The sequence below is a fragment of the Bombus bifarius genome, unplaced genomic scaffold, assembly GCF_011952205.1.
Source record: "Bombus bifarius isolate JDL3187 unplaced genomic scaffold, Bbif_JDL3187 scf7180000008199, whole genome shotgun sequence".
Classification (NCBI taxonomy): Eukaryota; Metazoa; Arthropoda; class Insecta; order Hymenoptera; family Apidae; genus Bombus; species Bombus bifarius.
The window spans coordinates 638562-663329 of NW_022884505.1; the positions used below are offsets into that span (position 1 = coordinate 638562).

Below are 24768 nucleotides of genomic sequence, written 5' to 3' on the forward strand. Positions count from 1 at the left end.
CATCCCTTGCGTTAACCCCAGAAGTGCTGGCGGTTTCAATGTCCTTTCATAGCATCGGTCGATATCTTCTTAAATAAAAATAATGCGCGTACACGTTCGTTGGATAAAAGAATATAGTGCGATTAGGCGAATGCCGTTTTCAGGCCAAGAAACAACTATCGATTGTGATATTTAATTCCCAAAATTTATTCCTTGCTGTAGTTATTCGTAGATTCTTTTTCGGGTACGATACTGAAATTAAAATTCGAAGATCAGAACGCGAGACAAATTGTTTTCGCGATGCCTCTCGAAAGAGCTTTTATCATCGTTGAATTATGCAAAAAATTTTAGCTCTTCTTAGTGCTTTAGTTCCATTTTGACCTGTATAATTTTAGGAGGGTTTAACATTCTTAATGGTCGGAGCAAAAGATATGGAAATAAAGTGAAGAATAGATAAGTTCGTAGACAGAAAGAATTTGATTTGTAAAAAAATTAGCATTCAGTTTTGTACGTATGTAACGATGTGCATAAATTTAATTAGATTGCGTAGTATTACATCAATGGATAAACACAATTTAAATTGGCATGATACAATTTACAACACGTTGTTAATTCATTTCTTTACGTTTTTCATATATCAGAATAATTTATTTATTTATTTAATAATTTCATAGGAATATCTAATGACATTGCAATCTGCTTCGAATAATTTATCATATAAGTACGAATTGAACGTAAATTTGTGCAATAATTTTTAAAAATTTAATCTAGTATAAACTGAATTACAAAATTGAGAGATTTTACGTTTCTTATTTTGATGATGCATTGTATAATAATTTAGGTCCACTGAAATAGAGATAGGTAAGTCAATCTTAAACTGAATTCTGTATTAGTCAGAGTCATCATAAGAATTACGAATATCTTAAAAAAAAAAAAGATGATGAGGCAGAATGGAGACTGAACACCTTACTAAAAGGATAGATATTCGATTTACGAGAATGTATCGGTTGATTACGTTGAATACGATCATCGCATGACGCGCGGGAGAAAAATGTGAATGACGAATCCACGATTCTATGCAAGAGGAAAAAAGGAAATGTCCAATAAACCAATTGTTTCTGTTGCATTTGCAATTAAAAGGTTCCAGGTAATTTCAAACGTTACAACGTTTCAGAGTTATTTTGTTTTTTTTATTTCCTTACGTCAACGGTATGTCCAACATTATGTAGCGAGTAATTCGTCAATTGTACTTCACATAAAAATTAGATTTTCCAAGACCAAATAATTAAAATGACATGTATTCATTTATCGTAATCAGTTATTGCTACTTAAGTTTAGTATTAAAAGACAAAACTGCACTCATTAAAGAATTTGTGTACATAATTCCTTTTTAAACTGGCACATTTATAGATAATCTACTGTTCTATCATTAAAAAGATAATCATAATATTATACTTGAATACTATACATATTTTGATATTTGTCTAAGTATGATACATAAACCTTTGTTAGACATTCTTGAAACAATTACATTTAACAACCTGTAACATTTATAATTATAGATTTTAAATTAATTCGGAAGAGAAATAAGTTATAATTTGCATAATTCTAACATATAATAAAATAGAATCTTTCATATATTACTTTAACTACATATTATATACTATACTGTTATGCCATGTTACGTCATACAACATAATCATATATCAGTTATGGATTATAAGCTTGTCTATCTTATCGTTTACCTTGCTGCATCTACTTTTAAGATTAAAAATATAATTGTAATTGTATGAAATTTTATTTAGTTACATAACCTAGCTCTCTAAATTATGAGCTAGGTGCGGATAAAGTGATCATTTATTAACTTTATAAAATGAATATATAGTTGTTAACTCTTTAAATGTACAAGATGAGACATATGGTGTATTGCAAAATGTATAATATAATTTATACTATTATGATAAGAACAAATTAATTAAAGGTAAGTACAGATGTTGTTTATACATAATTCGAAACATTTCTACACCATATCATTTTCCTAGTTTATTGAAGAAAATGAAGTAATGTCTTAATAACACAATATTTTTGCTATATCTGTTCAACTGTTGCATAGTGTAATTACTATTTAATATTGATTATCATAATGAAGTTGTAATATGGTTGCAAGTGCAGCTTTCTATTAAATGCTAATCTAGTCACGGTGCGATAAAATATAACACGGGTTTTCTTCATCGACGTGTAAATGACTTGTTCGCTTATTTCCTGTATACTAAAACTCTTAATTCATTTAAAATTACGATGTCGCTTAAGTATCGATATTCGTAAACTTCGTTCGTATCTAATAGATAATTAACAGTTTCGCTGGTGGCCGTGACCGATATGCGGTAACGCCGTCGCACGATGTTCGCGATATCAATAATAAGCGATGAGCATGCGTGCGGCAAAAAAGAACGTTCACGTATGTAGCTACTTAACGGAAGTGACGATTCCTCCACGCCAATTTTTTGAAAATATACCAAGGTCACCTTGGATTTGTCAAAAGAACCTACGATATAAAGACCAGTATCAGTAATAAGCATAAATACACCTTGATCATGAAAATATGTACGAGATATCTGTTTAAATGAATTTTTTGTTCATCGTAATCCTCTTCCCAAAAATTTCCAATAACTAACCATATAATTTCAATTTTTTTGCAATAATAAGCATTAACTTCTAATACAGGAAAGAAAAAAAGCAGAAATTGGTTCTACGATATTTCTGTACAGCTATTGCCTCATATTTTGTAAAAGTACAATATGTAGAAAATAAAATATTTGCAGAACGAAACTAACTACTGTAAAAAAGAAATCATTTAAATATAAAAAAGGAATATTTTCATTGGTTAGATTTAGCAAGGTAAAATATCGTTTACTTGAATATTTTTCGCAATGAATTTTAACATATTTTATTCTATTAATGTATTATCAGCAAACAAACAAATTTTCTCCACTGTAATTATGTAAAAAAGAATCACTGACTTAATTTACGTTATTTACTATTATCCTTTGTAGCATGCTTTTTCCCCCTTTTATTATAAACGTATTTAAGTATCTTGTACGTTAAAAAAGATGTCAAAGTTCCTAACCTATATAATTATTACAGTTGCGTCTTTCATACGTTCAGTATTACTACATCTTTATAAGTTCAATGCAGTAGAGCCTTGTAACCCTCTCTAAGTATCGTTCGACCAGTATGAAAAGAAAAAAGGAGTAAGATGATAATAGTTGGTCGATTGTATTACGCATAGCCGTAAGCTCTGCAGATGCGTGATGCGCTAAACGTGACGCGGTACGACGTTCCGCGGGTTAACAGTATCTACGGAACACTGTTTTTGGGCATCGTTACTGGGAAAAATCGATGTTCGACCTGATAGGACACAGAAAATATGGATTCATGACGCAGTTCCTCAAAGGGCCTAGCTGCTGTTAAGCAAGGTTTTCGAAAAAGTTCTGTGTCTAAGTTGCAGTGAGCCTGCGCACGAATAAACGCGCAATGCGACACGCGATAGAATAGGACAGGGAGTCTCGTAATCTCGTTAAAAAGAGACGGAACGGGGGATGGAGAAGCGCACAGCGGCGTTCACGATTAACGGTAAGGAAGGGAATTTAATGGGTGTCACGACAAAGAATGTTAATTTTATACCTTACGTATATTGATGTAGCGCCTAATTGGTGTTAATTTCACAGAAAATACAATATTGAAGACTATTTCGTGTTCAATTTACAAAATAATGTTCATTTTCAATCGCTTTATATTCGAATATGTATCTGATACAGCAGAGGATGCTGTTTCTTTATTGTATAATATTTTCGAATAAAAAATTGAAAACTTTATGCGATTATTAAATTTCCTGGATTGCATTATTAAAAATGTTAGAAGGTTCTTGTTACGTTTTGTTTTTAATTAATGATATTGCAAGCAATACTTGTACGCGTGATTAAGGAAATAATGATACTATATTCGTAATATCAATATTGTACTAAATAAAAAACGTTTAAATTCAGTCTATATAGAAATATTGTACGATAGTTTGTTGGTATACAGTAAGTTTTTAGAAAAATTCATCATTCACCAATGTGAAAATATTTTATGAAGTCTTCTGAGTAAATTAAATTTTAGTGATTTTATCGTGAAGTTACGCGAATTTTGTATTATATCATATATACAGTATTGTATCGTAATTATTCTCGTTTCTCTAATACTTCATGTATGTCTTTCTCCATTTGTTTCGTTTATTAAAATTCTTTTGAAATTAAAAAATATGATATATATATATAATTATTAAATTTTTATAATATTAAACCTTCAAAGATATTTATTTAAAAAATATTACTTTATAAATATTTGTAGCAAAAGTCTAGAATTTATTTTAATCAATCAATATCCACTGTAAAAATATTTCTACCGTAATAAATTATAAGGGCACACATTCAACTGTAACTTGTAAGATGTTCAATAAATTTATTTAACATTATCTAGTAGCTTTAAAAAACCCTTGCCTTCAATCACAATATGTGCAAACAGAAGAAAATAACCTATATTATATTATAACCTATATTATATGCATTTTCAATAATAAAAAGTAAATTGATTTATATTTAACAAAATATTTTTTAGCGGAACGTAATTCTTACGAAATAACATTCCCTTTAGAATGTTTATTGAATAATTATTATTCTACAGTCATTTGGTTTTAACCTTAATGTTTTTTTAATTATATATTAACAATATAGCGTTAAGGTATAGAATAAATATATAATAGTAGAATATCATAAGATAAAAATAGTGTAACAGCTATAATGTATAAAAATAAATATTTATAAACGTATTTCTAATATTTTGTTTGATATTATCTAATATAAATATATCTATAAAATATAAAAAATTTATTCGTAGAAAACATTTAAAATTAAATATTACAAAAGATCTAAAGGAATAATAATTTTGTATCTTATAACTATTTCTTTATTAGAGATTTTTACATTGATCATTGATAAATTATTTGCATAATTCTAATACTTTTTAAAGAATTCATTTATTTGTACAATAATGCAACAGTTTAGAGATAAGCAGGTACTATTGCCACAAGAGCAAACAAATGCCAATGTTGCACAATAAATTGTGATTTGTCCTTAATTATATTTAAACAGTTAAAATTTTAAATCATTCAAATGTAACTGGAATCGAGAGAATTGGTAATATTGGATTTGTGGTTTCCACTTCCAATGCTGTTGCCATACAATCACTTGCTGCTTCTACTTCACCTAAGGATTCCAACACTTTTCCCAAATTATACCTACAAATAAAAAGATTTAATTCGGCTAAAAGTATAATTATTTAAAAGTTACACCATTGCACTTTCAAATATAAATGGAAATAAATCAATATTTTTATACCATGTTTGATGAGAATTTGGGTCAATTTTTGCAGCATCCCGTAAAGTTTTTTCAGCTAACCTTTGGCTTCCCAAATAGTGATAAATTAATCCCTAATAATAAAAATAATCGTTAAAAAATTGTATACTATTTCACACAGTAATAACTATTATTTTATAAATTACAATAAACATTACCAAATGTTGTAAACTTTTGATATGTGATGGATTAATTGAAACTGCATTCTGATAACATTGCTTTGCTTCCATATATTCCAATTTATATTCATGAAGAAGACCCCGCTGGAATGAAAAGTAGCTTCAATACATTGTATCATGATAATGAAGTTATGCAAAATAGAAAGTATTCATCTTTAGTTTTTTGTTTGATAATATAACTTACTGTATACATAATATGGTGACTTAGTGGAAAAATATTCGTGGCTTCTTGCAAGGAAAGAACAGCACCATTTGGCTGATCTAAAACTAGGTATACTTCGGTAAGTAGTAACCAAACTTGTAATTGTAATAGCCATGCTCTTTGTGGTCCAGGCTTTGGGGTAAAAGAGCTAAGTGATGATGCAACTTCAGATAAGGCTTGTTCTACTCTTGAAGCAGCCAATGATTGTGCATGTACAGAACCTATTTAAAATTTTGCTATTTGAAATTTTTATATAAAACAATTTAATCTTAAAAATTACAAATTAGAGAAAAGATACTAAATACATACTAGAGTCTTTATCAGACATTTCAGAAGCATACAGTTGAAAAACACTTCTTGTTTCACTGCGTTTCTCACTGTGCTGTTCATTACAATTAGCGTTAGTTTGATCTTCATACAAATTTTTCCAAAGTAAAAGCATATGTCTTATGGTGAACAATGCTTGTTCACCACCGATACTTTGTAATTCGAGATGTGCTTTTACATAAAGAAAATTTAAATTATCTGGATATTCTTCTAATACACTGTTTATTAGATGCAATGCTTCTGAATATTGCTTATGTGCAGACAGCAGTAATACCAATAAATGCAAGGATGGAATGTGTTCTGCCCGAAGATTTAACGCAATTTTTACATGAACCATTGCGTCGTTAATTTGTCTGTTAATTGCATATTCGTGTGCTAAATAGTATTCAGCTAAATGATCATTTGGATCACACTGTTGCGCCCTATTAAGTAAATGTATAATACTATAATACGTAACTTATTCTTTATTTTATATTTAACTGTACATACTTTTGAAAACATTCTAAAGCTGTTTTGGTATGGTAGGTTTTATCCATTTTTACTATAGTGTTTGTAGCAAGAATACTATGACCAATACCAATATAGAGATGACATCTTGATTGCATTCCTTGAGAATTTGATGTTTCTCTTTGAAGTGCTTTTTGACTCCATTCAATACCTTCTTTTATCTATTTTTAATCGAATATGCTTTTAGTATATTATTTTATGTAGTTTATTTTATAGGAGAACATAATCCTTACCATATTTAATTGTTCATAGCACAACCTTGCAGCTAAAAGACAAGGCATTACCTTCTGTGGTGATAATCTTGCTACTACTTTCAAAACCCTATATGCATGCATATATCTCCCCATACTAATTAAACATAATGCACATTGAGTCCATACATGGGCTTCCTCATGAGAAAATTTCATTGCCCTTTCAAATGACTATTAAGATATAAAATTGAATTAAATTTTCATTCGAAATAAATGTTGTCTTTATTTTTCTTTTACTTTATTCTAATTACCTCATATAGCAAATCTACTTGACTCCATCTCACAACGACTACTGTGAGGAGATCATATACTGCAGTGGCATTTTCAAAAGCATGTATTCTTGCATCTTTAAATTCTGGAGATTGACTAAGGACAGCATCTCTAACTGCCATAGCTTCACTTATTAATAATAACAGAATTGTTTCTTCATACTCATTTCTTGGCACAAACATATTAGGACCTAAATATTTCTTTGGCTTCCAAGGAGAATCTGGGAAAAGTACAATAATGACTTAATATTTTATTTTTATCTCAAATTTTATCATAATAACAATCGTTTTATTAATAATATTACCTGTCGAATCACTTGGTGCTTCTGGAGCTTTATATTCCGCACCGCTAATTCCTCGAACTAATACTTCTGCCAATTGTCTTGTTAAAGTAACTCTAAGACTTTGAGTAGTTGTAGACTCCACAGCAGATAAAATTTCCCTTATAAGTTATTGAATTTCATGAATAAAGATTGTTTATTTAATTGTTAAAATATTTTTTCTAAATTGTATTTGCTATTGCTGTCATCTTCTTGCTATCATTTTCTTCCTTGCATTTTTTATTAATAGAAACAGTTAATTACCTGTATCGGTTTATTGCACCTTGAATATTACCAGTTTGAATGTACAATATGGGTGCCCTTTGTAGTGCAGTTTCCAAAATTGGCCCGATATGTTTTGTAGAACAATACGAAGACTGAGAGGAATATGTACCTGTTGATCAAATGATATTAAGGTATTAACTACAAAACCCAAATTTCAAGTTTTGTCACATTCCACCAACAACCCTATAATATCACCTGAAAAAATGTAAATAAACATAGTTAATGCAACATTCTTATAAAATATGTTTATTTTAATAATAATAAAATAAGTTTATTTGCTACTACTGTTTTTTCATTCAGTGAATATCCCGACTACCAATCAAAACATTATTCATACATTCATTAATTATGGAACAGTAAGCATCAATTAGCATTGTCTGATGGAAAAGAATGTGCTGAAAAGAATCATCACCTGCATTGTTACTATTTACGGTAGACGTGCCATTTTGATGTTGCATTGCAAGTTTTTCTTGTTCTTGTAAATACACCAATGTCAGGTCCCCAGTAATTTCATAACATTTGATGATTTGCTCTTGCCATTCTGCTATTTTATATTTTGATTTAGAATTTGGTGGTAACTTTTCCAAACAAAGACCTGTTGTAAATAAAAACATCTATTAAAAGGATCTATTGTCTAAGGATTGGTATGAATATAATAGAACAATAATTTTTAATATTAAGGTACATATTTTTAAATACAAAAATATTATATTCACAGAGAATAAGAGAAGCAGCAAAAAAGAAGCACTGTTTTAAGCAGATTTATTTCATAAAATTTTATGCAATACACTTACAGTTATTTATATGCATTGATAAAGTTTATGATATACAAACATAACAATCAAATTATCTACAGAAGGTATATTAGCTTTATTTTCATTTTGCATAAGATATCAGCACAGTAGGTATAAACTATTAATTTTTTGTTTCAACTGAAATGTAGTAGTTATTATCGATAAAACATGCAAAGAGTCTTTTTATATGTTATAAAATGACTACTAATTAAAATAAATATTATAAGAGGATGTCTAACAGACAAACAGAAAAAATGAATGTTTTCAAACAGTATACATTTATCATGCAGCAGTTGTCAATATTGATAAGATGCAAGTAAACATTAATTTAAACAGAAGTAAGGAAACATAGTTACCATGAATAGAACATCTTCCCTTTTTTAGATTATTGAAAGTAATAAAATTAAGCATGAAAATGATATTGACAAGGCAACATATATTTCAAACCTTTAAAAGTTAATGAAAATATTTTTGATTTGGATTATTATATTAATAAAAATGTTTTGTATAATGATAAAGCATACAATAACACTTTAACGGATAGTCAAACAAAAATAAAAAATGGAATACACTTACACATGGCAAATAAAAAAAATAAAAATGAAGCAAAATACAAACCTTTAATTGCGTACGACTCAGCAATAATGCGCAGTCTTCGGCAGGATAAATGTTTCTCTGTGTCTAAAGTAAACAGTCTTTCTTTCTCTAAGTTGTACATTAGTTGTGATATTCAAAATACAGCAAATATTTTCAAAAATCATTGCTTGTGTAACTAAATTTTGATTAGGTATTACCTTCAGGCTGATGTACAAGATGATTTATACTTAGTAGAGATTACAAATAAGAAAAAATATGCAATTCTTTAAATTTTGTTAGAATAATTACATTAAGTGCAATACTATCAAATTCAGCATATATTTAATGTTCTAAAGTACAGAATTATTAAAAAAGAAATTTGTTAAGTGAAATATATAAGACACCAAACTATGATAGATATAAATCATTCCTTTATTCAACTGGCAAGCTATTATGTGTGGTATTAGAAATAATAATGCACTAGTACATACTAGCAACGTACTAAATGATTTAAATAATATCTGATGCAAACCTTTAATTGCATATGATTCTGCAATAATACGTAGGCTTCTACAAGGTAATGGTTTTTCTGTAAGTGTGTGTAATTCAGCTTGTTGATAATGTTTAAGAGCTTCTTCATACATCCCCATTGCATAATGCAATTTACCAAGTAGTAAATGTGCATCCAATACAACCAAAGCCTATAATTAAAAATATTATTTATTAATTATTCATACAAAGTTAAAATTACCAGATTCATAAATTTTTATCTTTTATTCAATTAAAAACTGTTAATTATGATTTTAATTACTTGTTTATCTTTTTCATTTGCTGCAAGGATCAAGTATTTTCTAGTTTCTTGTAGTCCATTTCTAGCTTTTCCAATGTTGGCATCTATAGGTGGAGTTTGTTCTAAAAAGCTTTCTAATCTTCCTTCCCCACATAAAAAATTTGCTAAACATTCTACAATCAAAAGCACCATACATAATTTTGGATATATATTTTTATCTTATATATTTTAGTATGAAATTAAATGTTCTTAACGGTATTAAAATATTTGGAAATATGAAATGTTTATTAAATATAGATATAAATGTTCATTTTTTAATACATTAACTTAAATAAAATTGTATACAATTTTCCTCATTTAAGATTTCAATAATACAAAATTCATAAGAAAGATATATTATTTTTTCGAAGTCAAAAATAAATTTCTAAGAAGGCATAAAAAATATTCTTATTGACAATTATCAGTATTTGTTAAAATCAGATATACTTATTAACAAACAGATAAATTTAAATTTAAAAAAGTGTTGAATTAAGAAGATTTATATCAAATGACATTTTACTACAATTATGTTTGATTGATATACATGTAATCCTTATAATTCGTGAAATGACTTAACAACTTCTTTTTACATAAACAGGTTACGAAACTCGTGACGTGACAGTTAATTACTATAAAATTTTATCAAATCTTTTATCAAAAAGAAATTTTTGAACATGTAAATCTGATTATTTAAAACATTACGAGAAAAAGAAACATTTACCATTACTAGGGTACTGTACTTTCAGGTGTTCCGCCAATTCTATAACCTTTTTCCAATTTCCGTCCTCACGGTTTTTATCGATTTCTGATTCAATTCGGAGGGTGTGTCCTTTTTTACTAGTCATTCTAATTCACGTAAGAAAAAGAATGAAATACGCTGTTAAATTCTTTCGAAATATTCAACAAGACGTAATGTAATATATCGATCATCAGTGTTAGAAGCGTGGGTACAACATAAAAGATACACGTATGACAATTTCCACTTCAAGCACGTGCCACACTATTTTGAACTGTCTGTTATGTCACTGATTCTGCGAAGTCTAGATACGATGCATCGTGAAACATGTTGGTTTAAGAACCAGTGAAATTGCGCATTCGTTTGACTGTTAATACGTGAGTTGACTAGTTTATATGAAAATATCATTTCATTTTTAAAACAAAATCTGCAAAATTTATAATTTAGAGTCATCTACTGATATAGATTTGCTATATTTGAAAAGTAAATAATCTTTCTTAATTTAGAAATAAACAACAATATTTTATTCTTTGACTATATTTATTAAAATTATTCAACTTTACAATTATAGTAATAATAAAAATAAATTTCCTTTTATTCTTTTTGATATTTGTATCCATTTGTATGTGTATACACATATGTATATACATAATATCAATAATATGAAACGTGTGTATTTATATTTTGTAATTTCTTGTACTCTCTTCTCAATCCCTGAAGACTAAACCTCAATTCAAGTCTTTCTATATGGCAATTTGAAAATTAAGCTATATTCTATTTTCTTCAAGAAATTTTTTATATCGCTTTTTCCACTTATCTTTGACATCCATAATATTATGCTGCAATTTATATGTCTACTTTAAATTTTTGAAACTTTTGTCATATATTAATATTATAATTGATTAATTAAATACAAATTATAACCTGTAATATATGCACTCCGCGTTGTGTAAGGACAATAAGTTCTTTCATTCCATCATTGGTGATATCCATATAACATATAGAATGTACAGGTGCATCAAATAATTTTCTTATGATCAATTCCCATGAGTTATTTATGAAACAAAAAATAAGAACTTCTTGACCATAGGTTCCTAAAAGTATCTCATTTTGCCCATCCATATTTATGTCAGCAATACAAGAACATAAAATGCAATCAGATGTTTCACTACCATTTAATGTTATGTCTTCATCCATCCCATTATTTAGAACATCCCTAGTTATAAAAAATATGGAATTATTTTTTACTATACATATATAAAACAAAATTAACTTACATAAAGACAACTGCATTACTTGTATTCACAACAAGAACATTTAGTTTTGTTTTTTGATCATTTAGGAAAGATTTAGAGTCTACAACAAATTGAAAATATACATTAATTTTGATTTCTAATCAAGATTTTTTAGGATATACAGATATTAATATTTGTAATGAATTTTACTATTAGAGCTAAGAAAAGAAGGTTTCTCAATACTATTTTGAAGTGAAAAAGTGGATACACTGGAAACAGGTCTGTCATATCTTAATTTCCAACTTCGGCAAACTTTTAATTCTAAAACATTAGTTATAGCTACATTGACCAATCCACACTCACAACCGATTACTGTCAGTCTCCTAAACAAATTAAATTATTAGTTATTATAACTATATATATATTATATATATAGTTAGCTGAGTATTATTAGTTATTATAATGTAATGCATAAAGATTCGTTTCACATATATCATACCAATTGTAATTATCATAATAGTAAATATTAATCCATATTGCAATTCCTTGGATATCATGCAATTCAGGAAAGTACTTTTCAATAGGTGATTCGCTGTAACTGTGATTTAATTTATCTTCTCTGATCATATGTATTTTATAATCACTGCCAGAGAGTAACCAAACAACCTAAAATCTTAGGAAAAGTTATAATTCTGCTATAAATTCATAAAATATCATTTGCTTAAATTCCATTTGTTTAAGTATAATTAAAAGATCATTACTAATATAAAAAATTACCTCATTAGGAACATTTTGTTGGGGTAATACAGTATGATATAAATGGTATGGTGTATATGCTAATTCCACCATAAGACAGTTTTGTGCTATAGCTTCAATGGAACTTCCTTCATCTCCTTCGCCATCTATGGCACCTTCTGTATATATATTTAGATATCTTTCTACAGATGTATCTGTACTTGCTTTCAAAATAGTTATTCCTATCACAAATCCATCACCGCTGTCAGACTTATTATAAGCATCAATAGATATGATTTCTGCACCACCTAATAAATAGGAACTTTTAATCAGATATAGAAAACTATTGTTTTTGGATAAAGTGTTAATATTTAAGATTACAAACTGGGAATGTATGTAAAAAGTAGTTCTTTAACCAGTGGTCTTAAATGTAGATTTGGCATCAAATGGTATTCACAAGAATATATTTTTCTCTTCAAAGAAGCCACCAATACCTTATTGGAACCATTGACAGAACACAATTTGGTCATTGAATAAATATTTCCCTGTGATGTTAAGGGAAACCAATGTGCGTCTGTTAAATTATTCATGTTATCTTCACAGAAAAAAATTATTAATAAACACAATAATTTGATTGTCATTTAGTTTGGATTGTATCATATTTATAAAAGCAAATAAATGAAATTAAATATTTATATAAAATCATTAAAAATGTTCTTCTTTGGTTAAATTTTATTCTGAATCATAATTCATTTATTTATGTTTAATGTCCTATTTTTCTTCTAATAGCCTCAAGTTTAAATTTAAGGTTAAGGATATAAAACTCATTTTAGGTACAAGATTAAGTCACAGATTTGTATAATTTTCACGTTAGAAATTAAGTTTTTGTTTGTTAATGAATAGCGAATATCATCTTGCATTAACAATAAATTAAGCATAAACATAAAGATACATTTTATTTGCATACATATATGTATATGTTCATTTAATATGTACTATATTTCTCTACTTTTGCCAAATATAATTTTGTTACATATGTTTAAATCATTAGAAGTTGAGAATGTTAAATATTATTTTCTATATTGTGTAATTATTTTTTATATTGAAATTGTAGTACAAACGAGATACATGATAGACCTAACACTCACTGCATTTTTATGTCGCAAGTTTCTTTACCTTTAGGGCACCTTTATCACATTATCGTTCGTATAGTCATAGATGAGGTACTAGCGCTAGTATACACAGATTCGGCAACTCGTTCAATTTTTGGTGGTGGGAGATGTCATCATTTGATGGTGTTTGATGTGTATTAATCGCATAGCGCTACCACAAAATCTCTCAACAAACATGCGCGTCTAGCGACCACTACGCCGCTTTGGGACGGATGACAAAAGCTATCGCTAGGTCACCCACTTGCCACACATTCGAATTGAACCTGATTCGAATAGAAAGGAGAAATGAGCAGAGAGTAGAGAGAAAACAAAAGCATATATATGATCGTGACTGTGATTGCGAAAAAAATGTATGATAAGGGTGCCTCGTGCGTGCATTGTGCCAAATTGCAACAGTAAATATAAATACATAGATCTACTTATCTGTGATGTACAGAATAGACGTGATTCACATCACAGATTAAGTCAATGGTTGTAATTTCTATATTCGCCGAAACAAATCGCAGGGGAAGTGAGAAATTCTAATTTTGTCGAGGTCGGTATTTCAGAACGTGAGACACCCAGTTCTATATATGTACATAATGTCAGATGACAGATCTACCCTGTATTTAGTTAATGATCTTATTTACGATGAAATTATTTTTTCTAATACATAAATAAAATTATACAAAATTTAATAATTAACCTTAGGATATATTTATTAAATGTATCTCAATGTCATTATTTTGTAAAAAAATAATTGATTTTCAAACATTTGCGAACAATTGCTACGATTTGAAATAAATACGCTAAATAAAAATTCTATTCTAATGAAAATATAATTAACAACTCAAAATGAATATAGATTTGATTTTAGGTACTTCAATCATCTGATCCGTTTGAAAATTTTCCAAATAATCTAATATAAAAGCATAAAAACTATACATTTGTCAGAGTGCAAGCCTACCTGTTTTATCTAAAGAAAACATACACACCAAATACAACTTAAATTACGTTTACAAAATATTATAGATATCCCTTGACTTTGTTTAATTTAGTATCAGTGAAGTTACCTATAATTTAGGGTCCTTTCCTGACAGAATGTCAATCGTTTTAACACTACCTACATATTATCATGTATAGTACCATGTATGGTATATGCTCTAACCACTGACAGGTGGTTTACCGGAAACTAATAACATATGTACGTCAGTCATGACATTTACCTTTATAGTAAGGTAATTGCCATTCGCGAAAATTCAATATCGAAATTAATCGTGTGCGATCGAGCAGGTTGACCTGAATACTGTGGTGTCATTTAAACCAATATAGAGGTGCGTATGGTACATACGCAAACGTAAAGAATAGTATTTCGAACACAGTACTTTCGTACAATCTAATTTCATGTAATGAAATTTTTTTTATAATATTAAACTACGAAATATCATAATATACACTAAAAATTATTAAATGTCGCTCTACCTTGTGTTATGATAAATTTGCTAAATAGTATAATCTTTTTGTGGACCTAATTCTGCCATCATATTAACGACATAATTAAAACCAACGATGAAAATTTACCATACCTCTTTATAAGATTGAAAACCATAATACAATTTTCCTTCCAGGAATCTAATAACGTTTACTATTACAAATGAATATGTGAATGTAAAAATTGTTCTAAAGTACGTATATAATGTACAACAATCAGTAAATGGGGGACACTTTCATACGGGGATCATGCAAAAACTACTTGAACTCGTTTATCAAACGCGTATATGTACATATACATATATACATATACATAATATATATATATTTTTCTTTGCTTTTTTTTATTAAACACAGAATCACAGAGCAAACTGGACATGTCGGAGGGATGGGAGATTTACATAATCTAGCTGATTCTTCTGGTACGATGCACAGGGCTCACCTCCACGTTTTTTAAAAAGTACATATATATAATGTATATATATATATGTGTGTGTGTGTGTATTTATATATATATTTGATGTTCCGTTACTGTACAAAATATACTCGCTGTTAAAAAATCAATTGCGGTTTTTTAGTAAAAAACATACGAAATCGAAGATGGTGAGCCCGCGTAGACTGTTCGCGGCCCGCTCGGTATCCGCAGAGAAGATTTCATTAGTGGAAGTAATTAAATTTTATTTACAAATCAAGGCAATATCGTTAATTACGTTTGTTTTTTTTTTACACATGCATACTCGCATCTCTCATTCTGTTTTTAGTATCTTTTTTCATTTTTTTTTTTATCTCACGCGGACACGTTCACACATTTTACCGACGAGATATTATGAACCCTAGTATAGTATGTAATTTCATTCCATTTGTGACGAATTTTTTCACTTTTTTGTACAATGTATGTATAATAATGATACAATAATTTAGCAATCGTTCAGGATGTAAGAGGGCAACACGACTGGAGTCTCGAGCTTTTTCCTTTATTTCGCCTCTTCGCCATTCACATTCATTTAAACTGATTACATATAAAAAATTTCAGTTTCGACTTTGCGCCCGTCGCCCGGCGAACGGTTTTTACCATTTCTGTTATTTCTCTTTCCATTATTTTTATTTCATTTAAAAAATTTCTTTTTTAAATTATACTCTCCATGTTACACACACACAGACGCACACGCGCGCGCGCGCGCTCATACACACACATGCACACACGCGTTCTCTTTTTCCTCTCTTTCAAAATTAAATCCTCTTATTATATTTGCTTCTTTCGTACTACAGCAAAGCTGCTGCGAAGTAACGATGTTTTTTCGGCACTGAGAAAAATGTTAGCGGTTCGTTATTGCTGTATTGCAACACGATATATCGTTACCAAATAGTCGCTTTATTTCGGAGCGAATCTAGCCGATAACAATAATCATTCGAAATTAATGCAATGACAAACGCGCCAATAAAAGTAACGACACAGAATTCGTTCTACTTATCCTTTCCCCTCACATTTTCTTTTAAAATTCCATCGTTTCTATCATAGATCGCTAAGTAAACCTACACTTCATAGCAACGAACATTACACATATACAGGTATAGATAAATTTATAATTAATTTTAATAAAATCACTGGTACGTATAATAGTGGGCTCTTAACAAATTCAAGATATAGCTCAGTATTTAACGGTATCGTAAACGTAATCATACAAGCGAATGATATTGTACAATTGAATTTAATAAAAATATATCACTTGTACGCTCCCTGTTTGTGAATAAGAGTAACAGCTCTTGTACTTTCATGTATGCATGCGTTGTACATATATATATATATGTATGTATATGTATATATGTCAGATTACAGCGGCGAAGAGCTACGAATTCGAAGACACCGTTGCGTCGCTGTACGAAAGTATCGCGCATTAAAAATTAATTGGTCTACCTAAATATATATATATATATATATATATATATATATATATATATATATATATCTAATTACGTATCACGATCGTTTTCGCTACACCTTTCTCGTGCTAACAGTTTTCTCGGCGCATTTTTTTTCTTGCTTTTATAATAAATCTAAATGTACTGTATTCTTTCTCTCCCTCTTTCTCTCTCTCTGTCGCTCAACTGGTAGCAGACGAAAGCCATCATCCTCAATGTTATTTTATAGCGTCTCTACAATCATGTTACAACTCCATAATAATAATAATAATAATAATAATAATAATAATAATAATAATAATAATAATAATAGTCATAATAATAATAATTAAAAAAGAAAACAAAACAAAATGCTTGGAAAAACGAAACACGACAAAAGATACGCACTTATTATATTATGAAATACTATGGATACTCGTCTAGAGCATCCAACGGGTTTACATTCCATAAAAGCAATATACTAGATTGTTAATATTAATTAATCACGGAAGCACGACATGATGGATGCTTAAGGATGTTTGATGTATGATATTTCGTGTGTTTAATGTTAGATCCGATAAGGAACGTGGTCTTCGTCGGATGCAACATTAACTTTGCTTCTTCACACATCCTCCCGATCTTCCATCAAACCGATGAAGCTTTACATTACGATGATAGTTTCTGTACTTGAATTTGATTATGATAAAAATCATTAGAGATGAAAGATTTCTGAGATTAAAAGAGAACGAAATAATAATAAATAATAATGGTAAAAAAAAAAAAAAGAGAGGACCGTAGAATTTAGAAATATTTTCTGTTTCTTAGGATTTTGCCACATGACTGTATATGTCGCATTGTAATCGCTTATATATCGTATCTTAAATTTATGACTGCTTTCAGACAGTACACGAGAACATTATAAAAGACATTGTGTTCAATTTGGAATATACATATAAAATTTCCTTGTGTGGGTGGCATATTCTCCGTGTTTTTTGTATGCACTTCCCGAAAAGGTGCACTATAATTAGTAGAGTCATTTCGATGGGCACTGTACGAGTGGAAACAATCACACTTATTGACATACTTTTGTAAAAGTGTACGGTAAATATCGTTACTTATGTAATCTCTCAAGTCGATTGCGTTTTCGAGAAATTTTAAGAGCTAACGAACGTTTTGTATAACTTTCGATTTCTTTTTCTTTTAATGAATTCGTCGAGTTTGTGAAAAGCATACACATATAAATCAAGATTGAAGTAAAGATATATGGTTATTGCATAATTCTATATTTTGAAAACAGTTAAATCAGAAGAAGGCGAGGTACGTTTACTAACAATAAGTACAAATGTTCCATAGCATGCTGTTACTTCTTAAATACGAGTAATAATGAACATAAAAATACGGCTAACAAGTTAAGGTTTAGATATAAACATTCAACATTTATATACAATGCTGAGAAGTAAGTTCGCGTATTTTGGATTAAATAGTATTAATATGATTTTTACATAAAAATATTATAGCTATGAAAATCGATTTCTTAGTTCTTGCTTATTCGGATTTTTAGTACACTATGCACTGTTATACCAGTTGGGTTAAAAGTAAGATCTAGTTGTGAATGATACTGATCCGTTTAAAACACTGCCATATAAAACAAAAAACTGATAAAATATATAGTTGGAAGCCATTTAATATTATGCAATATGTATAACTTGTTGTATAATATTCTTATCTCTGTATACCCCAGCCCTTTTTTAATGAAATAAAAACCTACAACACTGATGGCTTACTTTTTTTCAATGATAAATAGCGATGTAATATCAGATAATAATAATATATAGACTAAAATTAAAGAAAACTACCTCCAAACTATATATAATATTGTTAAACTTTATTGAATGATTATTTAAAAATAACAACGATTTATTCTAAAATTTATAAAATTTCTTTACAATTAATTCGTTTTAATAAAAGATGGATTAAAAATTTGGTTTCTATTTATTAATGTCGTATCTTCTTTATTTTTAAATTTTAAAAACATTAAAATTTCAGAAGAAAGACAATAAGTTAATTTTCAGATTTTTGTGTTATGTTATGTAAAATAGATGATGAAAATACATCGATATTGAATAGGATGAACGTTAAGACGTGAGTAACATGTATGATTAGAAAATTATTTAACAGGCATTATAAAACTGTATCTAGTTGACTGCCTGTTCTCCTCTGTAAAAATTTTTTCCCAAAAATTCAATAATGCGACCGACGTATATTATCCTTAGTAGTCTGATATTTGAAATTAAGTTAATGACGGCAGTACAATAAAATTTGATTTACTGCATCATTCATACTGACAAATATATTAGCAACGATACGAATAAAATAAAAAAGTATAAGTAACGACAGTTTGATTGGATATGAAAGTATAACGCTAGCTATACATTTCTTACGCACGAATTAAGCGTACAAAATTGACGACTATCTGTTAGTAAATATATTTACATGTGTAAATATACATTTGTTTACTTATTCATCCTTTATGGACTACATCTAAATGATTTTAATTTGTTAATGATATTGTAATGATTAACATAATGTTCCATTATTCATATAACTGCCTGGAGGGAAAGAATGATATGCATTGATCTAATGTTTCAAATATATATTGATTTTTTATCTTATACAATTCCCATTGCATTGTTTTTTTTAATTATTCTTTGGAATGAAATTAAAATAGCATGAAAATAATAAAAACAATATATATTCTTTCTTTCTCTGTACTTTTCATTCAACCCAATTATTAAAACATAATTTTTTTTATATTTGCATCATTTCCCCAAATTTCTGATTTATATCTCAACCTCATTTATAAAATATATGTTTGATCAAGCAAAATCAAACACACAAATTTTCAATGAATTCTAACAAATTCTAATTATAAAGGTAAGAAAATTTCATGATTTAATTTCATTTTTCGTAACTATTTGGAATTATCAGCCTCATAAAATTTGTATAAAAATTAATTATTTCTTTGCACAATATTTATGATTATATAAGAAATACTTATTGAAGTTTCACACATAACATGGTTAAAAGCAATGCAAAACTACGGTAAATAATCGGAATATACAGAGGGAAAAATTATAACGGCCCATCAAAAGACTCTTAAGTAATCTATTTTTTTTTCTCTCAGTGTTACTTAATACTACACTTTGATTTATTCTCTCGTGCAAATAATTTTGTATATACTCTGCATGAATTTAAATCACGTACATGTACTTATTCGATTTCAAATGCATATTCACTTTTTACATTCATTGTTATCATTATCATTTGCTCCTTTTCTCAAGTACATCAAACACGGAAACTCGCATTAATTCATTATGCAACCAATAAGTTGTATTCGAAATCTATTCCATGTCAATGTGATTGGAAGAGTTATTTGTTTATGACCAATTGAGCTACTTTTTAATCTTTCATCAAATACCTTAATAATTAGATAAATACAATCAGTTCATTGTACCTGATATACTGTGAGCAGTTATATCATATTATTATTTCTTAGGAAAAAGAACTGAAGCCAATGATAAAGCAGTTGTGATTCATGTTGTGTCAAAATGAATACAGGAGGGTTTAAAATTTTCACCTCCTTTTGGATGACTCTTTGATAGGTATGCTTACATTATACACCCAACACTTAGTGGGTCATACCTGGTTGTCCATTGCTACATAACAAGCAAGCAATGTGGAATATTCCAATCAAAGTTCTCCTCAGAGTGCATTGAGCGATGATAATACTGGCTACTTGGCCAGAATTTAGGTAGGGCTAGGAAGCACCAAGTGAACCTGACCCTGGGCTTGGACTATTTTGTACAGCTGGAGGTACTTGATTATAAGGATGATTACTATTGCACAAGACTGTATAAATATTTTCCACATTACTGAGCTTCTCGAAAAATGGAATTAGATCTAATAGTTCTGAATCTGTCATATCATCAAACCATGATGCCACTGGTACCTAAAAATGAATTTATTTTATTTCTTTAATTATTTTCTTCTTTTTTGTATATTTTTCATTGGTAAAACTTACTGCATTATCTGGATGGAAAATGTAACTGGCGGGGCTATTATCAACAATAATAATTTGCTGTAAATCCCGCCCTAGTTTATTTAAATCTTTAACATAATTTCCTCTGTGATAAACACAAGATTCTCTAAACAGTCTTGCTCTAAACACTCCCCATCTGTCAAGCAGATCTGCTACTGGATCAGCATACTGTAAATATCAGAAATATCGAATGTTCAAACAAATCTAAATATGAAGCCCATGGTAATAATAAACAACTGTTTGCATAATATACCTTAGCCAAACTTGCTGTGAACAATACACACTCGTACAGTTCACCCATTCTCTGTAAGAATTCATCCACATAAGGCCTCTTTAAAACATACACTTGATGCACTGTCCCATCAATCTCTACAGGAACAACAAAATCGGCATTGTTGATTGGTTTGAAGGAACTATGCACTAGTGTTTCATCCAAATCAATCACCATGCACTTCTTGTGCATATCCTGATGTCTGACAGGTGGGAGAAGGAACCTTGGGGATCCAGTCCTTAGGGATGGAGAACCATGTCCATCGCCTTGTAACGAGCTTGTCTTTGAACTTTTAGAACTACTTCCACGTCCTCTACCGAGGCAACAAAGTAGAGATCGCAGAAGCCCACGCCCTCTTGGCTTTTTGCCACTGGCTGAACCGGTGCTGTTCACTTCATTCTCTTGTGGTAACTGAGCTACATTTGGAAAAAATAAATATCATCTTGTAAATACACATATGTAAATATGTATATGATATATACATTAAAAAGTGATCAAAATTGTTAAAATTTGAGCCAAAATAGAGATATATTTATACAAAAATATATGGAAGATAAAACGTAAAATTTGCTCTTATAATTAATGGAACGTTATTTTCTGCTTAATGTACAAAGGGATGAATTACTAGAAATTACCATTTTTAGGATAGTAGAATATTTCTATAAGCATATATTTTGACAGTTTTAAGAAATGGGAGAGGAACATTTTTATTTTATCTTAATTTAAACATTGTTTGGCTTCGTCCAAGCAATATTTGAGTATCGAGTACACGAATCGGATTAAGTGAATTAAAACGGCGGCAAGGTATGGGTACGACACGATGCAATAAGTTACACGCGAAACTTAGGTGAAAGAAAAAGAGGGGGAGAAGGATAGGAGACACGATTTGTGAAGAGGCGAGGCGAGGCAAAACGAGGCGAGGCCAGGCAAAAACGAGGGCGAGAGGAAAAGAGACGTCGGAAGTGAAGTATAGGCGAATAGCAGTGGAAGGGAGGAGTAGAGGGGTGAGAGGTGAGAAGTTAGGTGAGGTAAGGTGAGGAGCGAGGTGCAGTCCCGTAACAGGTGCAGATTCCATCCAGCATCTGGAAGAAAAACGTAAAAAAAAAAAAATGTAAGGCGGCAAGCCTATATTCACAGCAAACACCTACCTTTCCCATTATTAAATTGGCCTAGCTCGTCATCCCGCGACACTTGGGTGATAATGGACGATGCGTCCATTTAAACATTTGTTGAGAGTCCCTGCGTGCTGATCGTGAATTCCGTTAATGCGCGCGCGCGACAATATATATATATATATATGCACATACATACACAACACACACGCGAACGATCTCAAGAATGAGAGAGAGCGTATACGCGCGGTAGCACGCACACGCACCAACTCACTCACTCAGTCACGACGTACGAAATCTCTCCCTCCAAACGTTGTCGCGGCCACCACCGCCGCCGCCACCACCACCACTCCACCGTCTCCTTCACTGTCGCCACCGCTGCTGCCGCTGCCACCGTCGTCGTCGTCGCCGCCGCCGCCGCCGCCGCCGCCGCCACCACCTTCACTGTCTCCACCACCGCCGCCGCCACCTCTACGAAGATCACCACAACTTGGCGAACGGAGACGCATAGGCGCAGGCACGGGCACGGGCACGAGTACGCTCACGCACACGCACCCACACGGTGTGTTTTCAATACCAACAGTGATATTTACTTCACCGAGATCAGTACAGGATTTATCTTGATCTTAAATACCAATGTAACTTGGCGATACAGTGCAGAGACGATTAACTTAGTAGGATCAGATTATTATAGTTAATACCGCATTGAAAGAATCGATCGGTTTCTTAAACGTAAATGTAACTGGGGAAAGTTAATCCAATTCTTGGTTACATTCATTCCAAGGGAGCTCGTATTGCACGTATGCCTACGTATACGTGTATGTACGCTCTCTCTTTTACGCGCCACACCTATGTCGTTGCGCAGTTCATTACGATTCGACATTTGTCGTATGCGTTCTACTCCTTCAATGTGTTTTTCTATTCGATGATGATGTCCTTCGACGCACGTCACATATATCAATCTTTCCACGATGGTTTTCGATACTATTGTTTGATATAATTAGTTCATGTATTTGTTTATTATTTGAGTTGGTAACAATAGGGATTCATTAATAGTTCGTAACAATCATGTTATACACTTGACACACACAACATTAAACAATGTAGATTTCTCACACAACAAACACTCACTGTAGCTACAATTTCGTCCGTTCAACGGAAACAACGTTGCGGACCTGCGCTACAGAGGTTTTTGATGTTAATATTTTGCTGGATCTTGTACTTCACGCGATTGTCGCGCCTCCTCGCGACCTTCAATCGAATTATATGTACGACCGTTGCGCACCGTTTGAACTCAAAAATTACTGCCATAAAAGCAAAGCAAGGTGCACGGTTTCGCTGTATTCCTTTTGTGGCCATCAACTAACTTTGTTAGTAATGATTCATATCAGATAGATAGATTTTCAGCGGAACTATAGCCTACTAGAAATTAAATTTTGTTAAATGAGAAATTCGCTTCATTTACCTTGAGTTTCATTATATTTAGACATTATGACTGAATTACGTATATGATACTTGGGTTATATTTTTTTACAATATAAATATGGGTAGAAAGAAAATTTATTTTTTATAACTAACAACGGCATGACTACAGTTCAGCATCTTTACCTTGAAATTTCACCTCGTAATATATTTCGTGTAACACAATATTTGGTCTTATACCTTAACTTATGATACACAGTAGCAATATATGTATTCAATGATAAGATTAAATAGCTTTAATTACTATAAATTGAGCATAACTTTTTTTGTCAGGAAATATGTAATATTCTTATACGTTTCATATTATGTGCACATTACATAATTGTCCAAGTTCATTCATTGTAAATAATTCCCGATAATTTTTATTCTATATGCATTCTAACGTTCTAAAATGGAAGACCAAGGTAATTTGTGCCCAGATAATATGTTTTGCTTTAAATAAAATGTGACCATTTTATTTTTATACGAATTTTTGTTATATATCACAAATGTATAGAATATTGACATAAAATTTCATTCCTCATTTCAATTTATTGTATATATATATATATATATATATATATATATATTCTCTATTAATATA

At 30.1% G+C, this 24768-nt stretch overlaps 3 protein-coding genes and 2 long non-coding RNA genes across 16 annotated transcripts; 1 reads left to right on the top strand and 4 right to left on the bottom strand.

Annotated features, from left to right (window-relative positions):
• Positions 1-1908: 1908 nt before the first annotated feature.
• LOC117210142 lies at positions 1909-3233 on the bottom strand. Its single transcript, XR_004488048.1, has 2 exons — positions 3107-3233; positions 1909-2524 (listed from the first exon to the last, which is right to left on the bottom strand). It is a non-coding gene; the product is annotated as an uncharacterized LOC117210142 (long non-coding RNA).
• On the top strand, positions 2823-3823 carry LOC117210140. Its single transcript, XR_004488046.1, has 3 exons — positions 2823-2877; positions 3124-3612; positions 3708-3823. It is a non-coding gene; the product is annotated as an uncharacterized LOC117210140 (long non-coding RNA).
• A 1145-nt stretch (positions 3824-4968) lies between these two features.
• On the bottom strand, positions 4969-11029 carry LOC117210119 (tetratricopeptide repeat protein 7B). 2 transcript variants are annotated; one of them, XM_033452826.1, is made up of 15 exons: positions 10696-11029; positions 9957-10108; positions 9678-9846; positions 9188-9250; positions 8188-8370; positions 7755-7884; positions 7476-7612; positions 7153-7391; positions 6884-7072; positions 6633-6811; positions 6126-6565; positions 5799-6037; positions 5594-5698; positions 5418-5509; positions 4969-5317 (listed from the first exon to the last, which is right to left on the bottom strand). In XM_033452826.1, the coding sequence occupies exons 1-15, from the start codon at positions 10817-10819 to the stop codon at positions 5185-5187; spliced, it is 2574 nt and encodes an 857-aa protein (XP_033308717.1). In that variant the 5' UTR covers positions 10820-11029; the 3' UTR covers positions 4969-5184. The 2 variants fall into 2 exon arrangements, with proteins under 2 accessions (XP_033308717.1, XP_033308718.1); XM_033452827.1 differs by lacking the exon at positions 9188-9250.
• Positions 11030-11231: 202 nt separating this feature from the next.
• Positions 11232-14020, bottom strand: LOC117210125 (KICSTOR complex protein kaptin-like). Of its 7 annotated transcripts, none has more exons than XM_033452840.1 (8): positions 13857-14020; positions 13066-13275; positions 12723-12988; positions 12445-12611; positions 12156-12328; positions 11988-12066; positions 11635-11926; positions 11232-11549 (listed from the first exon to the last, which is right to left on the bottom strand). In XM_033452840.1, the coding sequence occupies exons 2-8, from the start codon at positions 13268-13270 to the stop codon at positions 11478-11480; spliced, it is 1254 nt and encodes a 417-aa protein (XP_033308731.1). In that variant the 5' UTR covers positions 13271-13275; positions 13857-14020; the 3' UTR covers positions 11232-11477. The 7 variants fall into 7 exon arrangements, with proteins under 7 accessions (XP_033308731.1, XP_033308729.1, XP_033308730.1 ...); XM_033452838.1 differs by having other exon boundaries at positions 13066-13293; XM_033452839.1 differs by having other exon boundaries at positions 13829-14020.
• Positions 14021-15655: 1635 nt separating this feature from the next.
• On the bottom strand, positions 15656-23059 carry LOC117210132 (carboxy-terminal domain RNA polymerase II polypeptide A small phosphatase 1). Of its 5 annotated transcripts, none has more exons than XR_004488044.1 (5): positions 22740-23052; positions 21574-22007; positions 21303-21488; positions 20924-21230; positions 15656-17476 (listed from the first exon to the last, which is right to left on the bottom strand). XR_004488044.1 is itself a non-coding variant. In XM_033452855.1 (5 exons), exons 2-5 carry the CDS (start codon positions 22807-22809, stop codon positions 21039-21041), a joined length of 882 nt encoding a protein of 293 aa, XP_033308746.1. In that variant the 5' UTR covers positions 22810-22837; positions 22982-23059; the 3' UTR covers positions 19459-21038. The 5 variants fall into 5 exon arrangements, 4 of the variants coding, with proteins under 4 accessions (XP_033308746.1, XP_033308744.1, XP_033308747.1 ...); XM_033452855.1 differs by lacking the exon at positions 15656-17476 and having other exon boundaries at positions 19459-21230; positions 22740-22837; positions 22982-23059; XM_033452853.1 differs by lacking the exon at positions 15656-17476 and having other exon boundaries at positions 19459-21230; positions 22740-22837; positions 22903-23058.
• Positions 23060-24768: the final 1709 nt, after the last annotated feature.